At 36.5% G+C, this 17113-nt stretch overlaps 1 protein-coding gene across 3 annotated transcripts in view; it reads right to left on the bottom strand.

Annotated features, from left to right (window-relative positions):
* ITGB8 (integrin subunit beta 8) overlaps window positions 1–17113 on the bottom strand; it is a 95864-nt gene that overhangs the window by 45469 nt on the left and 33282 nt on the right. For 2 of the 3 annotated variants that reach the window (XM_088833642.1, XM_055420557.2), the window contains exons 2-3: window positions 15817–15902; window positions 1986–2157 (exon numbers count right to left, since the gene is read on the bottom strand). In XM_088833642.1, coding sequence (XP_088689768.1) covers window positions 1986–2157; window positions 15817–15902 — 258 coding nt within the window. Of the gene's footprint in view, window positions 1–778; window positions 898–1985; window positions 2158–15816; window positions 15903–17113 lie in introns of those variants that run through there. The other variant, XM_055420558.2, reaches the window with a different exon arrangement.

Here is a 17113-nt window from a genome sequence, read left to right as displayed (position 1 = left end):
TCATTTTGTTTTTTCTTAACTAACTAATTTCTTTGTTTCTGTTGTTCCTATATCTTTATCTGTATATATGCTTCATTTTTTTTTCAATGATAAAAGCATTTAAAGTTCTGAGTTTTCCTGAGAGCAACTTTGAACACATCCCATTATGTTCTGATGTGTGCTGTTGTTATTATCATTATTATTAAATTGTCTATGACTAGAATTTTGATTTATTCTTGGAGATAGAATCCATTTAGGAGAAGCTTTCCTTAGTTTCTCTATTATTTAATATTTGTTAATCATCTTATATTGGCTTCAACTTTTATTGCAAGGTGTTCAGAGATGTTGGCCTATAAAAACAGTTTCACTTTTTGGAGTTCAGTTTTTTTGTATAAGATAAAATTAATTTCTAAAACTATTTCATGGACTTTGAAAATACTATTTTATATATCAAGGACTATGGACTGAATTTTGTCCCCCCAAATTTATATATTAAAGCCCTAACTCACAATATGGTAATGCTTGGAGATGGAGCCTTTGGGAGTTGATTAGATTTAGATGATATCTGAGGGTTGGGTCCTCATTGATGGAATCAGTACACTTATATGTAGTTGCAACAGAGTGCTCCTTTTCTATCTGTCACTCTCTCCCCCTTCAGAAACTGAATCTGGCAGTGCCTTGATGGCAGACTTTCTAGGTCCTAGAACTGTGAGAAAATAAATTTATTTTGTTTAAGCTACTTACTATATGGTATTTCGTTATAGCAGCAATAGAAGGTGACAAGTGTCGTAATACCAACCTAGTTACTTTCATTTTTGTGTATCCCTTTGCAGCTGACATTCATTTATGTCCATACTAGTCTGTATAATTGTTTGATATGGTGACGTGCACAGTTTTAATTGGAAGCTGGGAGTATGCCTAGGGCCAAGAAAGAAATGGACTTTGTTATTCTTGTGATCAAAGAGCCTGAGAAAAATAGTTTGAAATTGGGAGGGCATTTGTCAATAATGGTTATTCCAAAATTTATTAACAGGACAAGACGACCCAAAATGAAATAACGAAAGCTTGAAGGCAACTGCATACCACTTAAAACTAAATGTATCTAATTTGGTGATGCATATCTTTGTACTTGAACTTATCTTGCCATATGCAGTTTGTTCATTGAGATTCTCTGGCACTAAAGAAAATTAGTAATTTACAGTATCCTACTACATGTGCCAAACTGTGGAATAAAAATGTATGGAAGGACAAGTATTAGTGAAGTCTAGGAGGAAAAGTGTGCGTTATTCTCAGGGACTAAAGCAGCTCAAGTTAATTATAATAATTATGAATTATAGTTTTGTTTTTAAAAGCTTATCACAAAGGCTTTAAGACTAATTCACATCTCTTACTAATTAATCAACTGACAAATTCAGCAAACACTTATGGAATGCTTACTACATGCCAGCACTCTGATAGGCATTGGAAAAACAGAATGGAATAAAACATGTTCTTCTTCTTATACAGAGCTGGCAGTGTCCTAGGAACACAATTATAGTATAATGTGATCAAGACTGGAAACACATAATTATAATATCGCGTGGTCAGGTTTGCAGAGAACGTCCGGGGCCACACAGCTAGCTAGCTGTAGGCACAAGAAAGACTAGAATTATGATTTCTTGATTCTGAGCCCACTGTTATTTCTACAGCAACAATACTGCCTGTCATAAAATGTTAAATATGAAAAAATAGGGCTAGATAGGGGCTTCCCAGGTGACTCAGTGGTAAAGAATCTGCCTGCCAATGCATGAGACACAGGAGATATGAGTTTGATCCCTTTGTCAGAAAGATCCTTTGGTGAAGGAAATGGCAACCCACTCCAGTATTCTTGCCTGGGAAATCCCATGGACAGAGGAGCCTGGTGGGGTCGCAAAGAGTCAGACAGGACTGAGCACACATATAGCAACAAAGGCTACATATAATTCTAACTTAAGAATAAACATTGATATATTTGAAGATAACGATACCTTGATACAGCTGGATCAGCACTTCTCCTGGTGTCACCTGGGTATTAATTTCATTTTCACTTGGTATTACACGCACAGAAGGGTATTCTATTAAATCAATCGAGCAGCCTTTGTGTATTAAATTGGAAACAGTGTCACAACGTTCATTCTTTGATCCACCTGAAACGAAATCCTGTTGAAAAGAAGGAAAATCACTGATATTTTAGTGCATATCATCCCAGTTATAACCAAAGAAAAGCACATAATGAGTACTACCAAGAAACTATCTTCCAATATTGTACAAATTATATGACTATTAAGAAAAGCTGCATGTTTCCAGTAAGAATACTGCAAATTTGTCTTAAATAAGTCTAATTTCTAAATCTTATTTTGAAAGAAAAAATGAATATTAAAAAGGAGATTTAAACCAAGTACTTTAAATATCATTAACTGATCACTGTAAAATTATACCAATTTAATTCTTTCTAAATATTTTACTTTGGAAATACTGCTCCAGAAGAAAATTTAGGCAAAATAGACCATTCAGTGTGGTCTGCATGTAAGCTTTAATTCTCAAAGAACCCAACTGGTATGTTTACTATATTCTATTATGTTTGGAATGTGGGAGCAAGTCCTCAGAAATCACGTGCCTAATTAGGTACCAAAATTCATAAAAGAATGAACTGGAAATCTGTATTTCTTGGACTGAAAATCCCTTCACTTCTTATATACATAATAGCATGTAAGTAATTCAGTAAACCAAGGAAGATGCTACAGTAAGTCTGGGAGATATAAAACTGCAGCTCAGATTCTCCTGATTTTGCAACTGAATCTTGAACTTTCATTACAATTCAGCATTGGTTAGTTCATGCTAATTCCATAGCCATCTTGGAGTTAGTTGAGCAAGCTTAAAATTTATTTTGACTGAGAAAAAGTTAATATTTTTATTTTTCATGTAACCAGTTTTTCTCCCTAAGAACAGGAAATGTATTGAAAAGTATAGAAATATAGTTTATTATATATAATGTTGACCTGAATTATTTGGGATATTTGCTTACATATTAGTTGAATATTTGCTTAGTGATCTTCCTGGGAGTGGTTATTTTGATCTGGCATTAAGTCATTTCTTCTCCAGTTCAACTGATTAAAAAAATTGCATGTCCAATCAATTATTCATTCAATCAAAAGAGTATTGATTGAATACTAACTCAGGGACAGTAGTTTTGTTAGGTACTGAGGATGCAGAATGGAACAAGATGGACAGAGTCCCTGTTTAAGTCAGCAGACCATCAGAGAATTCAGCCATTAAGTGAGTTAATGTAATTATCATAGGCCTTAAATTTAGAGGACACAAAGAATGTCATAGAGTTATGGAGAAAGGAGATTATCAAGTTTAATATTACTTGAATGTGAGATCACTAATTATGAATACAGAGATCCCTAGCACTGATGAAGAATTAGATGGAATGGAGGTAGGCAGTATAAAAACATTCATATAGGATTTTTTTTTAAATTTTTCATGTACATGTGTTCCCCATCTTGAACCCCCCTCCCACCTCCCTCCCCATCCCATCCCTCTGGGTCATCCCAGTGCACCAGCCCCGAGCATCCTGTATCATGCGTCGAACCTGGACTGCTGAGTCGTTTCACATATGATAATAATTTAATTCTTCTCTCAATTTAGAACAAGGGTTGGAAAACTAGAGACAGTGAGACAAACACAACCATAGCTTGTTGATGTATGGCTTGAGTGTTAAAAAATACTTTTTACATTTTTAAGATGCTGTAGAGCAATAAAAAAGAAGAAGGATGCAAACAGAGACAGTGTGTGGCACAAAAATGTTTAGTGTGCCACCCTTCACAGCACTGATCCTGAACTAGAGTGTGGTGCACAGTTATAACTAAAGGACAAGAAAGCATATGTTCTTTTCAGTCAAGATCTCCAGGTGTCACTGGTGAATGACTTCATGGGAATAAAAAAAATTGCCTTGCTATTGGCCACACACCTAGATTTTAGCCTGAAATTTAAAATGTTTAAAGCCTTGATTTCTCATTTCCAAATTTATCATATCTGTTGATAAAACTTCGGGGTACAAATTGTAAGATTTAGTTCTTAAACAACTTGGAGCTACTCAAAGAAAGGTGGCATATATTGCTAGATTTATGAGGCTAGATGAGGGGATCTCATCTGTCCTTAGAGCCTGGGGAATACTGAGGGCATATAGGGCTTGGTACATGTATGCTCATTCATGCCTCCCATGACAGGCCACAGACCAAAGGCCACATGTGTTTTACAAAAGTAAAAACTGCAGGACTTCAAATTAGGAAAGTAAATAAGGTACAAATGACTCTGATTTTTCTTTTTGGCCAGAATTTTGTGATTTATATATATAGAATGAAAGAGAAGGGAGGGTGGTTAATTCACTGCAACTATACATCAAGCTGTATCATTTGACCTTTAAATGTCAAATCATTTTGCTGAAATAGGCAAAAAAGTCTCAATTGTTTTGCAGTGTCTGAATCAGCATGGCTGTTTTTACTTTACTATAAAAACTAAGTTAGAAGTATGTTGCCAATTTGACAGTTAGATTTGAAAAGGGAAGAAAAGATCGTGGCATCAAAACAAAGAATGGAATGGAGCCCCTACCCACTGTGGCCTACTTTCCACTTTGTATAAAAGAAAAGAATCTGAAACCACACCCTTTTAACTTTTGGTGTTTTGAGTCATTTTAATGTCTTCTAATTCTTATATTTTACTTTTTTTACAAGAAATACTCAAGCATAATCATCCTCCCAACTGTCTGCATCTAAAACCTACTTGAAAATGAAACACCCAGGTTGAAGTTATTACCCTAGTTGACTTTTTATCAGTTGTTACTTTCGTCCATTTAATGTAATAATCTGGAGATATAAATAGGAAAAGGTTTTTCTAGTACTCACTTCTGAGTCTTTTCTATTCTGAAAGCATGGAAATCTGCATAGAAATGAAAAGATTCTATCATTTTCCTCTTTAACAGTGAAAGCTCTTTGTATTGGGTTGGCCGAAAAGTTTGTTCGAGTTTTTCAGTAAGCAGACATGAAAAATCTGAATGAACTTTTGGGCCAACACAATATTATATTTTAGTTTAATTATGTTCCAAGGCTGACCTAAAAACTTCTGGCTATGCAGTCACAACCTGTGTCTAACATATCAGGCAGAAGAGGAAGAGAAGCCTTTAAAACTTTCACATATGTTTGTCTCTTTCTCCCCACATAGATATGTCAAGTCTTTCACATATGTTAAAAGGAATATGAAACATTGAACTAGATACTATTAATACACTCTTGTCTGTTCTAAGTATTTTCCAGTTACTTTTATGTAACATGGAGAGAAAGAGAAGTTGAAATATATAAAATCACAGATTAACATGCTACACAAGAATGCAAAAATATTGATTATACTCTGTGTAAATTTTCTAGTGAACTTTTACTTTTGTCCAGCTTTGAAAGTTATAAAAACCAGGCTTAAGTTATTTTCGCTTATCTTTTCTGATCATGAACAGAAAAAATAATGCATCTTCCTTTCTTGTCCTTCTACCCTTGCTGGCTGAGAAATAAAACCATCAGTTGCACATGTGCCTAAATGGTGGGTGATCTTTCAAAAATAACCATAGCACTTTTCCTGTCATTGATATCAGGTCAGCATGTGGGGAGTGGACAGCTCCTTCTGTTAATGAAATGGCTGTGACTTTTAAAAAATTAATTAATTTTTTTATTGAAGTATAATTGCTTTACAGATTTTTGTTGTTTTCTGTCAAACCGCAACAAGAATCAGCCATAGGCATACATACATCCCCTCCCTTTTGAATCTCCCTCCCATCTCCCTCCCCATCTCACCCCTCTAGGTTGATACAGAGCCCTTATTTGAGTTTCCCAAGCCATACAGCAAATTCCTGTTGGCTATCTATTTTACATATGGCAATGTAAGGTTCCATGTTACTCTTTCCATACATCTACCCCTTTCCTCCCCTCTCCCCGTGTCCGTAAGTCTATTCTCTATGTCTGTTTCTCCATTGCTGCCTGTAAATAATCTTCAGTACCGTTTTTCTAGATTCCATATATATCCTTTAGCATACGATATTTACCTTTCTCTTTCTGACTTACTTCACTCCGCATAATAGGTTCTAGGTTCATCCACCTCATCAGAACTGACTCAAATGCATTCCTTTCTATGGCTGAGTAATATTCCATTGTGTTTATGTACCACAACTTCTTTATCCAATCATCTAGGTGGCTTCCATGTTCTAGCTATGGTAAATAGTGCTGCAATGAACAATGAGATACATGTGTCTTTTTCAATTTTGGTTTCCTCAGGGTATATGCCTAGGAATGGGATTGCTGGGGCATATGGTGGTTTATTCCTAGTTTTTTAAGGAATCTCCATACCATCTTCCATGCTGGCTGTACCAATTTACATTCCCACCAACAGTGCAAGAGTGTTCCCTTTTCTCCACTCCCTCTCCAGCATTCATTGTTTGTAGACTTTCTGATGACCATTCTGACCAGTGTGAGGTGATATCTCATTGTAGTTTTGATTTGGATTTCTCTATTAATGAGTGATGTCGAGCATCTTTTCATGTGTTTGTTAGTCATCTGTATGTCTTCTTTGGAGAAATGTCTTTTTGGGTCTTTTCCCCACTTTTTGATTGGATTGTTTGTTTTTCTGGTATTGAGTTGTATAAGTTGCTTGTATATTTTGGAAATTAATCCTTCGTCAGTTGTTTCATTGCTATTATTTTCTTGCATTTTGAGGGTTGTCTTTTCACCTTGTTTGTAGTTTGCTTTGCTGTGCAAAAGCTTTTAAGTTTAATCAGGTCCCACTTGTTTACTTTGGTTTTTTTTTCCATTATTCTAGGAGGTGGGTCATAGAGGATCTTGCTTTGATTTATGTCATCGAGTGTTCTGCCTATTTTTCCTCTAAGAGTTTTATAGTTACTGGTCTTATATTTAGGTCTTTAACCCATTTTGACTTTATCTTTGTGTATAGTGTTAGGAAGTGTTCTAATTTCATTCTTTTACATGTAGCTGTCCAGTTTTCCCAGCACCATTTAATGAAGAGACTGTCTTTGCCCCATTGTATATTCTTGCCTTCTTTGTCAAAAATAAGGTACCTATAAGTTCATGGGTTTATTTCTGGGTGTTCTATCTCATTATATTGGTCTATATTTCTGCTTCGTGCTGGTACCATACTATCTTGATGACTGTAGCTTTGTAGTATAATCTGAAGTCAGGAAGGTTGGTTCCTTCAGCTCCATTCTTCTTTCTCAAGACTGCTTTGGCTCTTCGGATTATTTTGTGTTTCCATCTGAACTGTGAAATTTTTTGTTCTACTTCTGTGAAAAATGCCATTGATAATTTGACAGGGATGGCAAGAATCTATAGACTGAGTTTGGTAATAAAGTCATTTTTACAATATTGATTCTTCCTAGTCAGGAGCATGGAAGATATCTCCATCTGTTTATGTCTTCTTTGATTTCTTTCATTCAGTGCAGTTCAGTTCAGTCGCTCACTTGTGTCCGACTCTTTGCAACCCCATGAATCGCAGCACGCCAGGCTTCCCTGTCCATCACCAACTCCTGGAGTTCACCCAAACTCATGTGCATAGAGTCGATGATGCCATCCAGCCATCTCATCCTCTGTCATCCCCTTCTCCTTGTGTCCCCAGTACCTCCCAGCATCAGGATCTTTTCCAATGAGTCAGCTCATCACATGAGGTGGCCAAACTATTGGGGTTTCAGCCTCAGCATCAGTCCTTCCAATGAACACCCAGGACTGGTCTCCTTTAGGATGGACTGGTTGAATTTCCTTGCAGTCCAAGGGACTCTCAGGAGTCTTCTCCAGCACCACAGTTCAAAAGCATCAATTCTTCGGCAATCAGCTTTCTTCACAGTCCAACTCTCCCATTCATACATGACCACTGGAAAAACCATAGCCTTGACTAGACAGACCTTGGTTGGCAAAGTCATGTCTCTGCTTTTTAATATGCTCTCTAGGTTGGTCATAACTTTCCTTCCAAGGAGTAAGCGTCTTTTAATTTCATGGCTGCAATCACCATCTGCAGTGATTTTGGAGCCCCAAAAAATAAAATCTGACACTGTTTCCCCATCTATTTCCCATGAAGTGATGGGACCAGATGCCATGATCTTAGTGTTCTGGGTGTTGAGCTTTAAGCTAACTTTTTCACTCTCCTCTTTCACTTTCATCAAAAGGCTTTTTAGTTCCTTTTCACTTTTTGCCATAAGGGTTGTATCATCTGCATATCTGAGGTTATTGATATTTCTCCCGGCAATCTTGATTCCAGCTTGTGCTTCTTCCAGCCCAGCATTTCTCATTATGTACTCTGCATATAAGTTAAATTATCAGGGTGACAATATACAGCCTTGACGTACTAGTGTCTTATAATTTTCTGTGTACAGTTCTCTTGTCTCCTTAGCTAGATTTTTTCCTAGATATATAATTCTTTTTGTTGCAAGGGTGAATGGAATTGACTCCTTGATTTCTCGTTCTGATTTTTCATTGTTAGTATATAGAAATGCAAGTGATTTCTGTGTATTGATTTTGTATCCTGCAGCTCTGCTAAATTCATTGATTAGCTCTAGTAATTTTCTGATACTATCTTTAGGGTTTTCTATGTACAGTATCATGTCATTTGCAAACAGTGAGAGCTTTTTTCTTCTTTTCTGATCTTGATTCCTTTTATTTATTTTTCTTCTCTGATTGCTAAAGCTAGGACTTCCAGAATAATGTTGAATAACAGTGGTGAAAGTGGACACTCTTGTCTTGTTCCTGAACTTAGGGGGAATGCTTTCAGTTTTATACCATTGAGAATAATGTTTGCTGTAGGCTTATCATATATGGCCTTTACTATGTCAAGTTAAGTTCCTTCTATGCCCATTTTTTCAGAGTTTAAGTCATAAATAGGTCCTAAATTTTGTCAAAGGCTTTTTCTGTATCTATTGAGATGATCATATGGTTTTTATGTTTCAATTTGTTAATATGGTGTATCACATTGATTGGTTTTAATATATTGAAGAATCCTTACGTTCCTGGAATAAACCCAACTTGATCATGGTGTATGAGCTTTTTGATGTGTTTCTGAATTCTGTTTGCTAAAATTTTGTTGAGGATTTTTGCATCCATGTTCATCAGTGATATTGACCTGTAGTTTTTTTGTGCTGTCTTTGGTCTCAGGGTGATGGTGGCCTCGTAGAATGAGTTTGGAAGTGTTCCTTCCTCTGTAATTTTCTGAAAGAGTTTTAGAAGGATAGGCATTAGCTCTTCTCTAAATGTTTGATAGAATTCTCCTGTGCAGCCATTTGGAACTGAACTTTTGTTTTTTGGGAGATTTTTTTTTATCAGAGCTTCAATTTCAGTGCTTATAATTGGTTTGTTCATAATTTCTCTTTCCTCCTGGTTTAGTTTTGGAAGACTGAACTTTTCTAAGTTCTATGTCCATTTCTTCCTGGTTATCCATTGTATTGCTACATAATTGTTCATAATAGCCTCTTATATTCCTTTGTATATCTGCATTGTCTGTTGTAACCTCTCCTTTTTCATTTCTAATTTTGTTGATTTGATTCTTTTTCTTGTTTCTTGAAGTAGGATTGTATTGCTATAAACTTCCCTCTTAGAACTGCTTTTGCTGCATCCCATAGGTTTTGAGTTGTGTTTTCATTGTCATTTGTTTCTAGAAATTTTTTTATTCCCCTTTTGATCTCTTCAGTAACCTGTTGCTTATTTAGAAATGTGTTGTTTAATCACCATGTGTTTGTGTTTCTTACAGATTGTTCTTATAATTGATATCTAGTCTCATAGTGTTATGGTCAGAGAAGATGCTTGATATCATTTCAGTTTTCTTAAATTTACTGAGGTTTGATTTATAACCCAAGATGTGGTCTATCCTGGAGAATGTGCTGGATGTACAATGTTCCATGTGTACTTGAGAAGAAGTATATTCTTTTGCATTTGGATGGAATGTCCTGAAGATATCAGTAAGATCCATCTCATCTAATGTATCATTTAAGACTTGGGTTCCCTTATTAGTTTTTTGTTTTGATGATATGTCCATTGGTGTGAGTGAGGTGTTCAGTTCAGTTCAGTTCAGTCGCTCAGTCCTGTCTGACTCTTTGCGACCCCATGAATCACAGCACGCCAGGCCTCCCTGTCCATCACCAACTCCCGGAGTTCACTCAAACTCATGTCCATCGAGTCGGTGTTGCCATCCAGCCATCTCATTCTCTGTCGTCCCCGTCTCCTCCCACCCCCAATCCCTCCCAGCATCAGAGTCTTTTCCAGTGAGTCAACTCGTTGCATGAGGTGGCCAAAGTATTGGAGTTTCAGCTTTAGCATCAGTCCTTCCAATGAACACCTAGGACTGATCTCCTTTAGAATGGACTGGTTGGATCTCCTTGCAGTCCAAGGGACTCTCAAGAGTGTTCTCCAGCACCACAGTTCAAAGCATCAATTCTTCGGTGATCAGCTTTCTTCACAGTCCAACTCTCACATCCATACATGACCACGGGAAAAACCATAGCCTTGACTAGACAGACCTTGGAAAGTCTACTAATATTATTATTATGTTACTATCATTTTCTTCTTTTATGTCTGTTTGTGTTTGTCTTGTGTATTCAGGTGCTCCTATTTTTGGTGCATAGGTATTTACAATTGTTATGTCTTCCTCTTGTATTGATCCCTTAATCATTACATGGTGTCTTTCCTTATCTCTTGTAATCTTCTTTATTTTAAGGTCTATTTTGTGTGATACGATTGCTACCCCAGATTTCTTTTGCTTCCCATTTGCATGGAATATATTTTTCCATCCTCTCACTTTCAGTCTATATGTGTCTTGAGGTCTGAAGTGGGTTTCTTGTAGATGGCATATATATGGGTCTTATTTTTATATCCATACAGCCAGTCTGTATCTTTTGGTTGGAGCATTTAATCCATTGACATTTAAAGTAATTATTGATATATATATGTTCCTATTGCCATTTTGTTAATTGTTTGGGATTGGTTTTGTAGATCTTTTATCTTCTCTTGTATTTCTTGACTATAAAGTCCCTTTAAAATTTGTTGTAAAGCTGAATTCTCTTAACATTTGCTTGTCTGAAAAGCTTTTTATTTCTCCATCAATTTTGAATGAGATCCTTGCCAGGTACAGTAATCTTGGTTGTAGATTTTTCTCTTTTAGTACTTTAAATATATCCTGCCATTCCCATCCCAACTCACTGCAGAGTTTCTTCTGAAAGATCAGCTATTAAGTGTATAGTGTTTCCCTTGTATGTTACTTGTTGCTATTCCTTTGCTGCTTTTAATATTCTTTCTTTGTGTTTAGTCTTTATTAGTTTGATTAATATGTGTCTTGGCATGTTTCTCCTTGGGTTTATCCTGTATGGGACTCTGTGCCTCTTGGACTTGATTGACTATTTCCTTCTCCATGTTGGGGAAATTTTCAACTATAATCTCTTCAAAAATTTTCTCATACCCTTTCTTTTTCTCCTCTTCTTCTGGACCTCTATAATTCGAATGTTGGTACATTTGATATTGTCCCAGAGGTCTCTGAGACTGTCCTCGGTTCTTTTCATTTTTTTTACTTTATTCTGCTCTTCAGAAGTTATTTCCACCATTTTATCTTCCAGCTCACTAATTCGTTCTTCTGCTTCAGACAGTCTGCTACTGATTCCTTCTAGAGTATTTTTAATTTCAGTAATTGTGTTGTTTTGTCTCTGTGTGTTTATTCTTTAACTCTTCTAGGTCTTTGTTAATTGAATCTTGCATTTTCTCCATTTTGTTTTCAAGGTTTTTGATCACCTTTACTCTCATTATTGGGCCTGGCGTGCTGTGATTCATGGGGTCGCAAAGAGTTGGACACGACTGAGTGACTGAACTGAACTGATTTTTCAGGTAACTTGCCTATTTCCTCTTTATTTGGATTTCTGTGTTTCTAGTTTGTTTCTTCATTGATGTAGTATTTCTCTGCCTTTTCTTTCTTTTTTTTTTAACTAATTATGTTTGAGGTCTCCTTTTCCCAGGCTTCAGGGTTGAATTCTTTCTCCCTTTTGGTTTCTGTCCTCTTAAGGTTGGTCCAGTGGTTTGTGTAAGCTTCATATAGGGTGAGATTTGTGCTGAGTTTTGTTTGTTTTTCCTCTGATAGGCAAGGGTGTGTGAGGTGGTACTCCTATCTGCTGATGATTGGGTTTGTATTTTTGTTTTGTTTGTTCTTTAGGCATCCTGCACAAGCTGCTACTGGTGGTTGGGTGATGCCCAGTCTTATATTTAAGTGGTTTCCTTTGTGTGAGTTCTCACTATCTGATACTTCCTAGAGTTAGGAAATGGCATCCCACTCCAGTGTTCTTGCCTGGAGAATCCCAGGGACAGGGGAGCCTGGTGGGCTGCCGTCTATGGGGTCGCACAGAGTCGGACACAACTGAAGTGACTTAGCAGCAGCAGCAGCAGCAGAGTTAGTTCTGGAGAAGGACATGGCAACCCACTCCAGTGTTCTTGCTTGGAGAATCCCAGGGACGGGGGAGCCTGGTAGGCTGCTGTCTATGGGGTCATACAGAGTTGGACACAACTGAAGTGACTTAGCAGTAGCAGCAGCAGAGTTAGTTCTCTGCTAGTCTAGGGTCTTGGAGTCAGTGCTCCCACTCCAAAGGCTCAGGGCTTGATTTCTGGTCGGGAACTAAGATTCCACAAGTGGTTTGTTATGGCATTAGGTGAGATTAAAACAAATACCCAAAACCAAAACCCAAAATTGAACCCCAGATAAATTGCAGTTACAAAATCAGGGAAATAAAAATTAAAATAATGGAATATACATATATACATATACACCCATAAGCAAAGTAAAAACAGTTCAACAAAATACAGTAGATTGACTCAGTAAACATAGGAACTCAAAAATTATATTTACTAGTTAAAAACAAAACTAACTAAAGCATAAACTGGGAAACAAAACTAAAGCAAGGTGCCAAGTGGGAAATAAAGCAATGAAAACAAAACTAACAAATATGTTGTGAGGAAGGAAAGAAAGAAAAGAAAGAAAGAATAGATATGCAAAGTTAAATAGAGGTAGAAGATTTATATACATCAAAGATTAACTGCAAGGGGGAAAATATAGTAGGAAAGGCAAAGAAAGGGATAAATGTAGAAAAAATAGGTTTAAAGAAATTAATAATTGAAATTATAAAAAAGACAAAATTAAAAAAGCAGAAAGAAAAAAAAGAAGGAAAACTGCACAGGACTACAAAAGTCCAATGTAGAGTCTGAGGTTTATACAACAATAAAAACTGTGACTGAGTATACACATGTGACTGAATATACACACTTGTGACTGAATATACACACGTAAGCAAAATCAAAACAGTCCAACAAAATTAAAGTACAATAGATTAACCCAGCAAACAAAGGAAACCAAATATTTTATCTTTCAGTGTGACCGAGTCTTAACACGTTGCTTCCTCTAACGTGTTCTTAATTCAGGCAATTTTCTTAAGTCTGAATGAATTGCTTGAGTCTCACTGTAGCTTTTATAGTAACTTAAGCAATGCCTGTGTACCAAATGCTTCCCACATACAGTTTCATTTAAACTCCACCACTTGTCATAGTTTCAGTTATTATTTCCATTTTAGAATTAGGGAAAACTGAGGTTCACAGTGGGTAGGTTAACATGGCCAAGTATACATAGTTGGGAACTGATGGAACTGGGATTTGAATCCCAGTTGATCTCATTTCAGAGCCTGGTTTTTCAATACAAATATTAGGCTACCTTGTACCACATAGAAGAATATTTTGGGACATGAACAGCCAAGTCATTTCTGGGTGTTTTTTGAGATCCCCTTCTGAGGATTGGACCAAGAGCAAACACCTCTGGAAACCACTCCACCTTTCCTTCTTGGCTTACCTCCTTCCATTTGACCACCTGTTCCTCCTCTGAATATACAAAATCCCTCCCTTGTGGCAGGACTGACATTGCTGCTCCCATAATTGTGACTCTTCCAATTTTTCGTGCCAGTAGAGGTGTGAAATGGAGAAGGGTACTCTCTGGAAGCTGACTGATTCTGTATGGCTGGCATGTTGCACTTAGCTGACAACTGGGTTTCTGAACCATGTTTTGAAAACTCCTCTAAACTATAATCACTTAAGCTCTAAGGAACTGAGTTAAGTTGGCACAGTCTTCACAACTGTAATAATCGTTCTTTGTGTATCCTCAGCACGTGCCTTGTGTTCAGTCGTGTCAGATTCTTTGAGACCCCATGGACTGTAATGTGCCAAGCTTCTCTGTCTATGGAATTCTCCAGGCAAAAATACTGGAGTGGGTTGCCATTTCCTTCTCCAGAGCAATCATCTTCCTTAGTGCCGCAGTAAAACTCTAAAATGGAATGTTGGGTGAGGGTCAGGAAATATCAACCTATCAATGAATATCAAGCATACCTGACAAGGAAAACCTGGAAGTAAACTCCAAACTCTAGGCTGTAGAGATGAGGAAAGGGAAGCTCAGAGAAAAGAGTGAATTCTGTCTAGTCATTTGGATCATAGGAGGAATGAAATTGATCCTGGAAACTCTGGAATTGTCCTATTACATTGCTTGGCTCCATGAGTTCTGGCAAAGCACTGCCGAGTTTTGAGTGGCATCTGTTTTTCTGACTTATAAAGCTCATAGTACATCCAGGAAGCTTTCAGGCTGTCAGTAGGGGGACTGCTTACTTACAGACATGGTTACTATTCATGAGCCCTTCCCCTGCCTTTTTCCTGACTTGCTGCATAGAAGAAAGTATTGACCATCATTCTTTGCTACTTTTCATATTTCTGTTTCCTCCTGGGGGATGCATAAAGGCAAGCAGTAACAGGAGAGATTGTAAAGATAATGATAGGTACAGTTTTTTCAACTAAATCAAGAAGTTGCAAAAGCTAGAGATTTCTCTTCACACCAAGCAAAAGGCCATTAAAAGTCTATTAGTTTCAATTTTCAGGAACTACACAAGTAATTATAAGTTACCTAGGATATCTCATTAAAAACCCCAAATTAGCAGATGGCTTCTTCATTGAAACTTAATATATAAGGTAGTTTTGATTGAGAATTACCCACAAAAGGTATAACTGAAAACAACTTTAGAGCCCAACAAGGAAGGAAAACACTATAATTGTTTTCCTAAAAAGTTTGTTATTGGGATATGTTTCTCTTTGACTACAAAAATACTAATTTTGAAGATAAACATTTTCTGATTATTTTGTATTTTACAGAATTTAAATGTACACAATATTGCATGAATAGGGTCACATGTCAAACAAAAGCATCAAATTTTCCATAAGTAGCCAATGAATCGATGTTCAGTGTTATGAAAGGGAGCAAATCACTTATCTCCGAGTATTTCAAATAAAAAGAAATGAGATGGAATAATAAATTAACTTGCTTTTCTTTAATAAGCAAGCACAAAACAATGATCCAACTTGGATATATAACCTAATGCCCCAAGCTGCAGCAAGAATTTCACACAAAGCCTATGACCCATCAAAAGTTACTATCTGTGTTTGCCAATTCTCTCTATAGAACAGATGGAAAACATAAAATGGTTTGCACTTCATTTTAAAATTACCATAATTTTCCTAATAAAAAGGTTATACTTATAGTCAGCCAAACATGCTGTTTCCAAGCATAAAACCAAAGAACATTTTCCTGATGTTCAACAATATCTTTCTTTTTTCCTGATGAATCTTCAAGGCACAGAATATTAGGTCAATGAAATCATGTTAGCAAGGTCACTTTCAGGAAAAGACAAAGGATCCAAAAGGGAAAGAAAGGAAAAAGGCACACCTCTTGAGCACACCATCCACATTCCGGACCCAGCGCAAGGCACTTGGTGCAGGACACTGCATTCGAAGATGTACATCTACTGTCTTCTGTAATGGAGGATAAAATGAGGCATTATGGTTTACTCTCACATTGGGAAGTATGTGCAATTCTAGACCAAAATGTATTTTGAAAACTGAAATAAGCTTGCCCATAGTTATAAATATGTGACAACAAAAATATATAATTTCTTTGAGAAGAGTTAACCTGATTACTGCAACTAATATGTGCCATATTTTCTGGATAGTTAAATTATTTAGCTTTATAAGATTAGGGAGAAGGAGGTGATAAAAATATGACTTTAGTCAGTCTTGGGGGTTTGGTCTGAAGTTCTGTTGCAGTGATAGAGGATTCTCCAGATTTTTTATTGTGCTAAAGTTTCACCATAGTTCATATTATCTGAACCAATGAGGCGGCTTTGGATTTAGAATTCTTCCTATAAAAATAATCATATACAGACCTCAATCTCAGTAAATATGTGTTGAGTCATAGTGAATGAAGTTTCTGTGAAACAATCTTAATGGACATACAGAGTAGTTCACTTGGTAATTCTGACTGCGTTAATATTGATTATTTTGACTTGAAGGATATCAGAACCAGATAAAATGGCATGATTCATCATTTTAGAAGTAAAATGGCTAAAATGAATGAGTTTTTTTAGTTAACCTAGTTTAATTTCTGTGACTGAACCACTTTAACGTCATGACCAACTCACTTTTGCATAGATACCCACACTTTTCTATTATTTGTTAATAACATAGTTGTGCTGGAATCTGTTTACCTTTATCCTTCTAACCACTAACTACTTAGATAATTAAAAAGAGGCTCATCACTATAAACTTAAGTACCTAAAATATAATATAGGGTGAGTGATAAATTATTTTATCATAAGGTTTTATTGGAACAATTACAAGCTTCCTATATTTCATCTTTTACTATGAAATGTGGGAAATCACAGCATTCTACCCATTACTTCAGACACACAGTACATATCATAGATATCTTGGTTCTAAGTAGTTTGCAATCCAGGTGGGGTAAAAAACATACAAGCAAACAATAAAATACAGAGTGATAGGCACAACAAAATATCACCAATGCACTATGGGAATATAGTGAGGAGCTTCTCACTCTGCTTAGAGGGGAGGGCAGGGGTCGAAGAAAAGGGCAAGTTTAAGGATGGCTCCCCAGAGACAGTGATACATAGCATGTCTCTTTGCCATCTCATTTTGTTTCTTCTCATTTGTGACTTAGCAGCAGCAGC

The sequence above is a fragment of the Moschus berezovskii genome, chromosome 3 (assembly GCF_049115385.1).
Source record: "Moschus berezovskii isolate FMDL1 chromosome 3, NW_MosBer_1.0, whole genome shotgun sequence".
Lineage (NCBI taxonomy): Eukaryota > Metazoa > Chordata > Mammalia > Artiodactyla > Moschidae > Moschus > Moschus berezovskii.
Note: the sequence above shows the minus strand (reverse complement) of the source record. Positions and strands in the feature narration are given on the sequence as shown.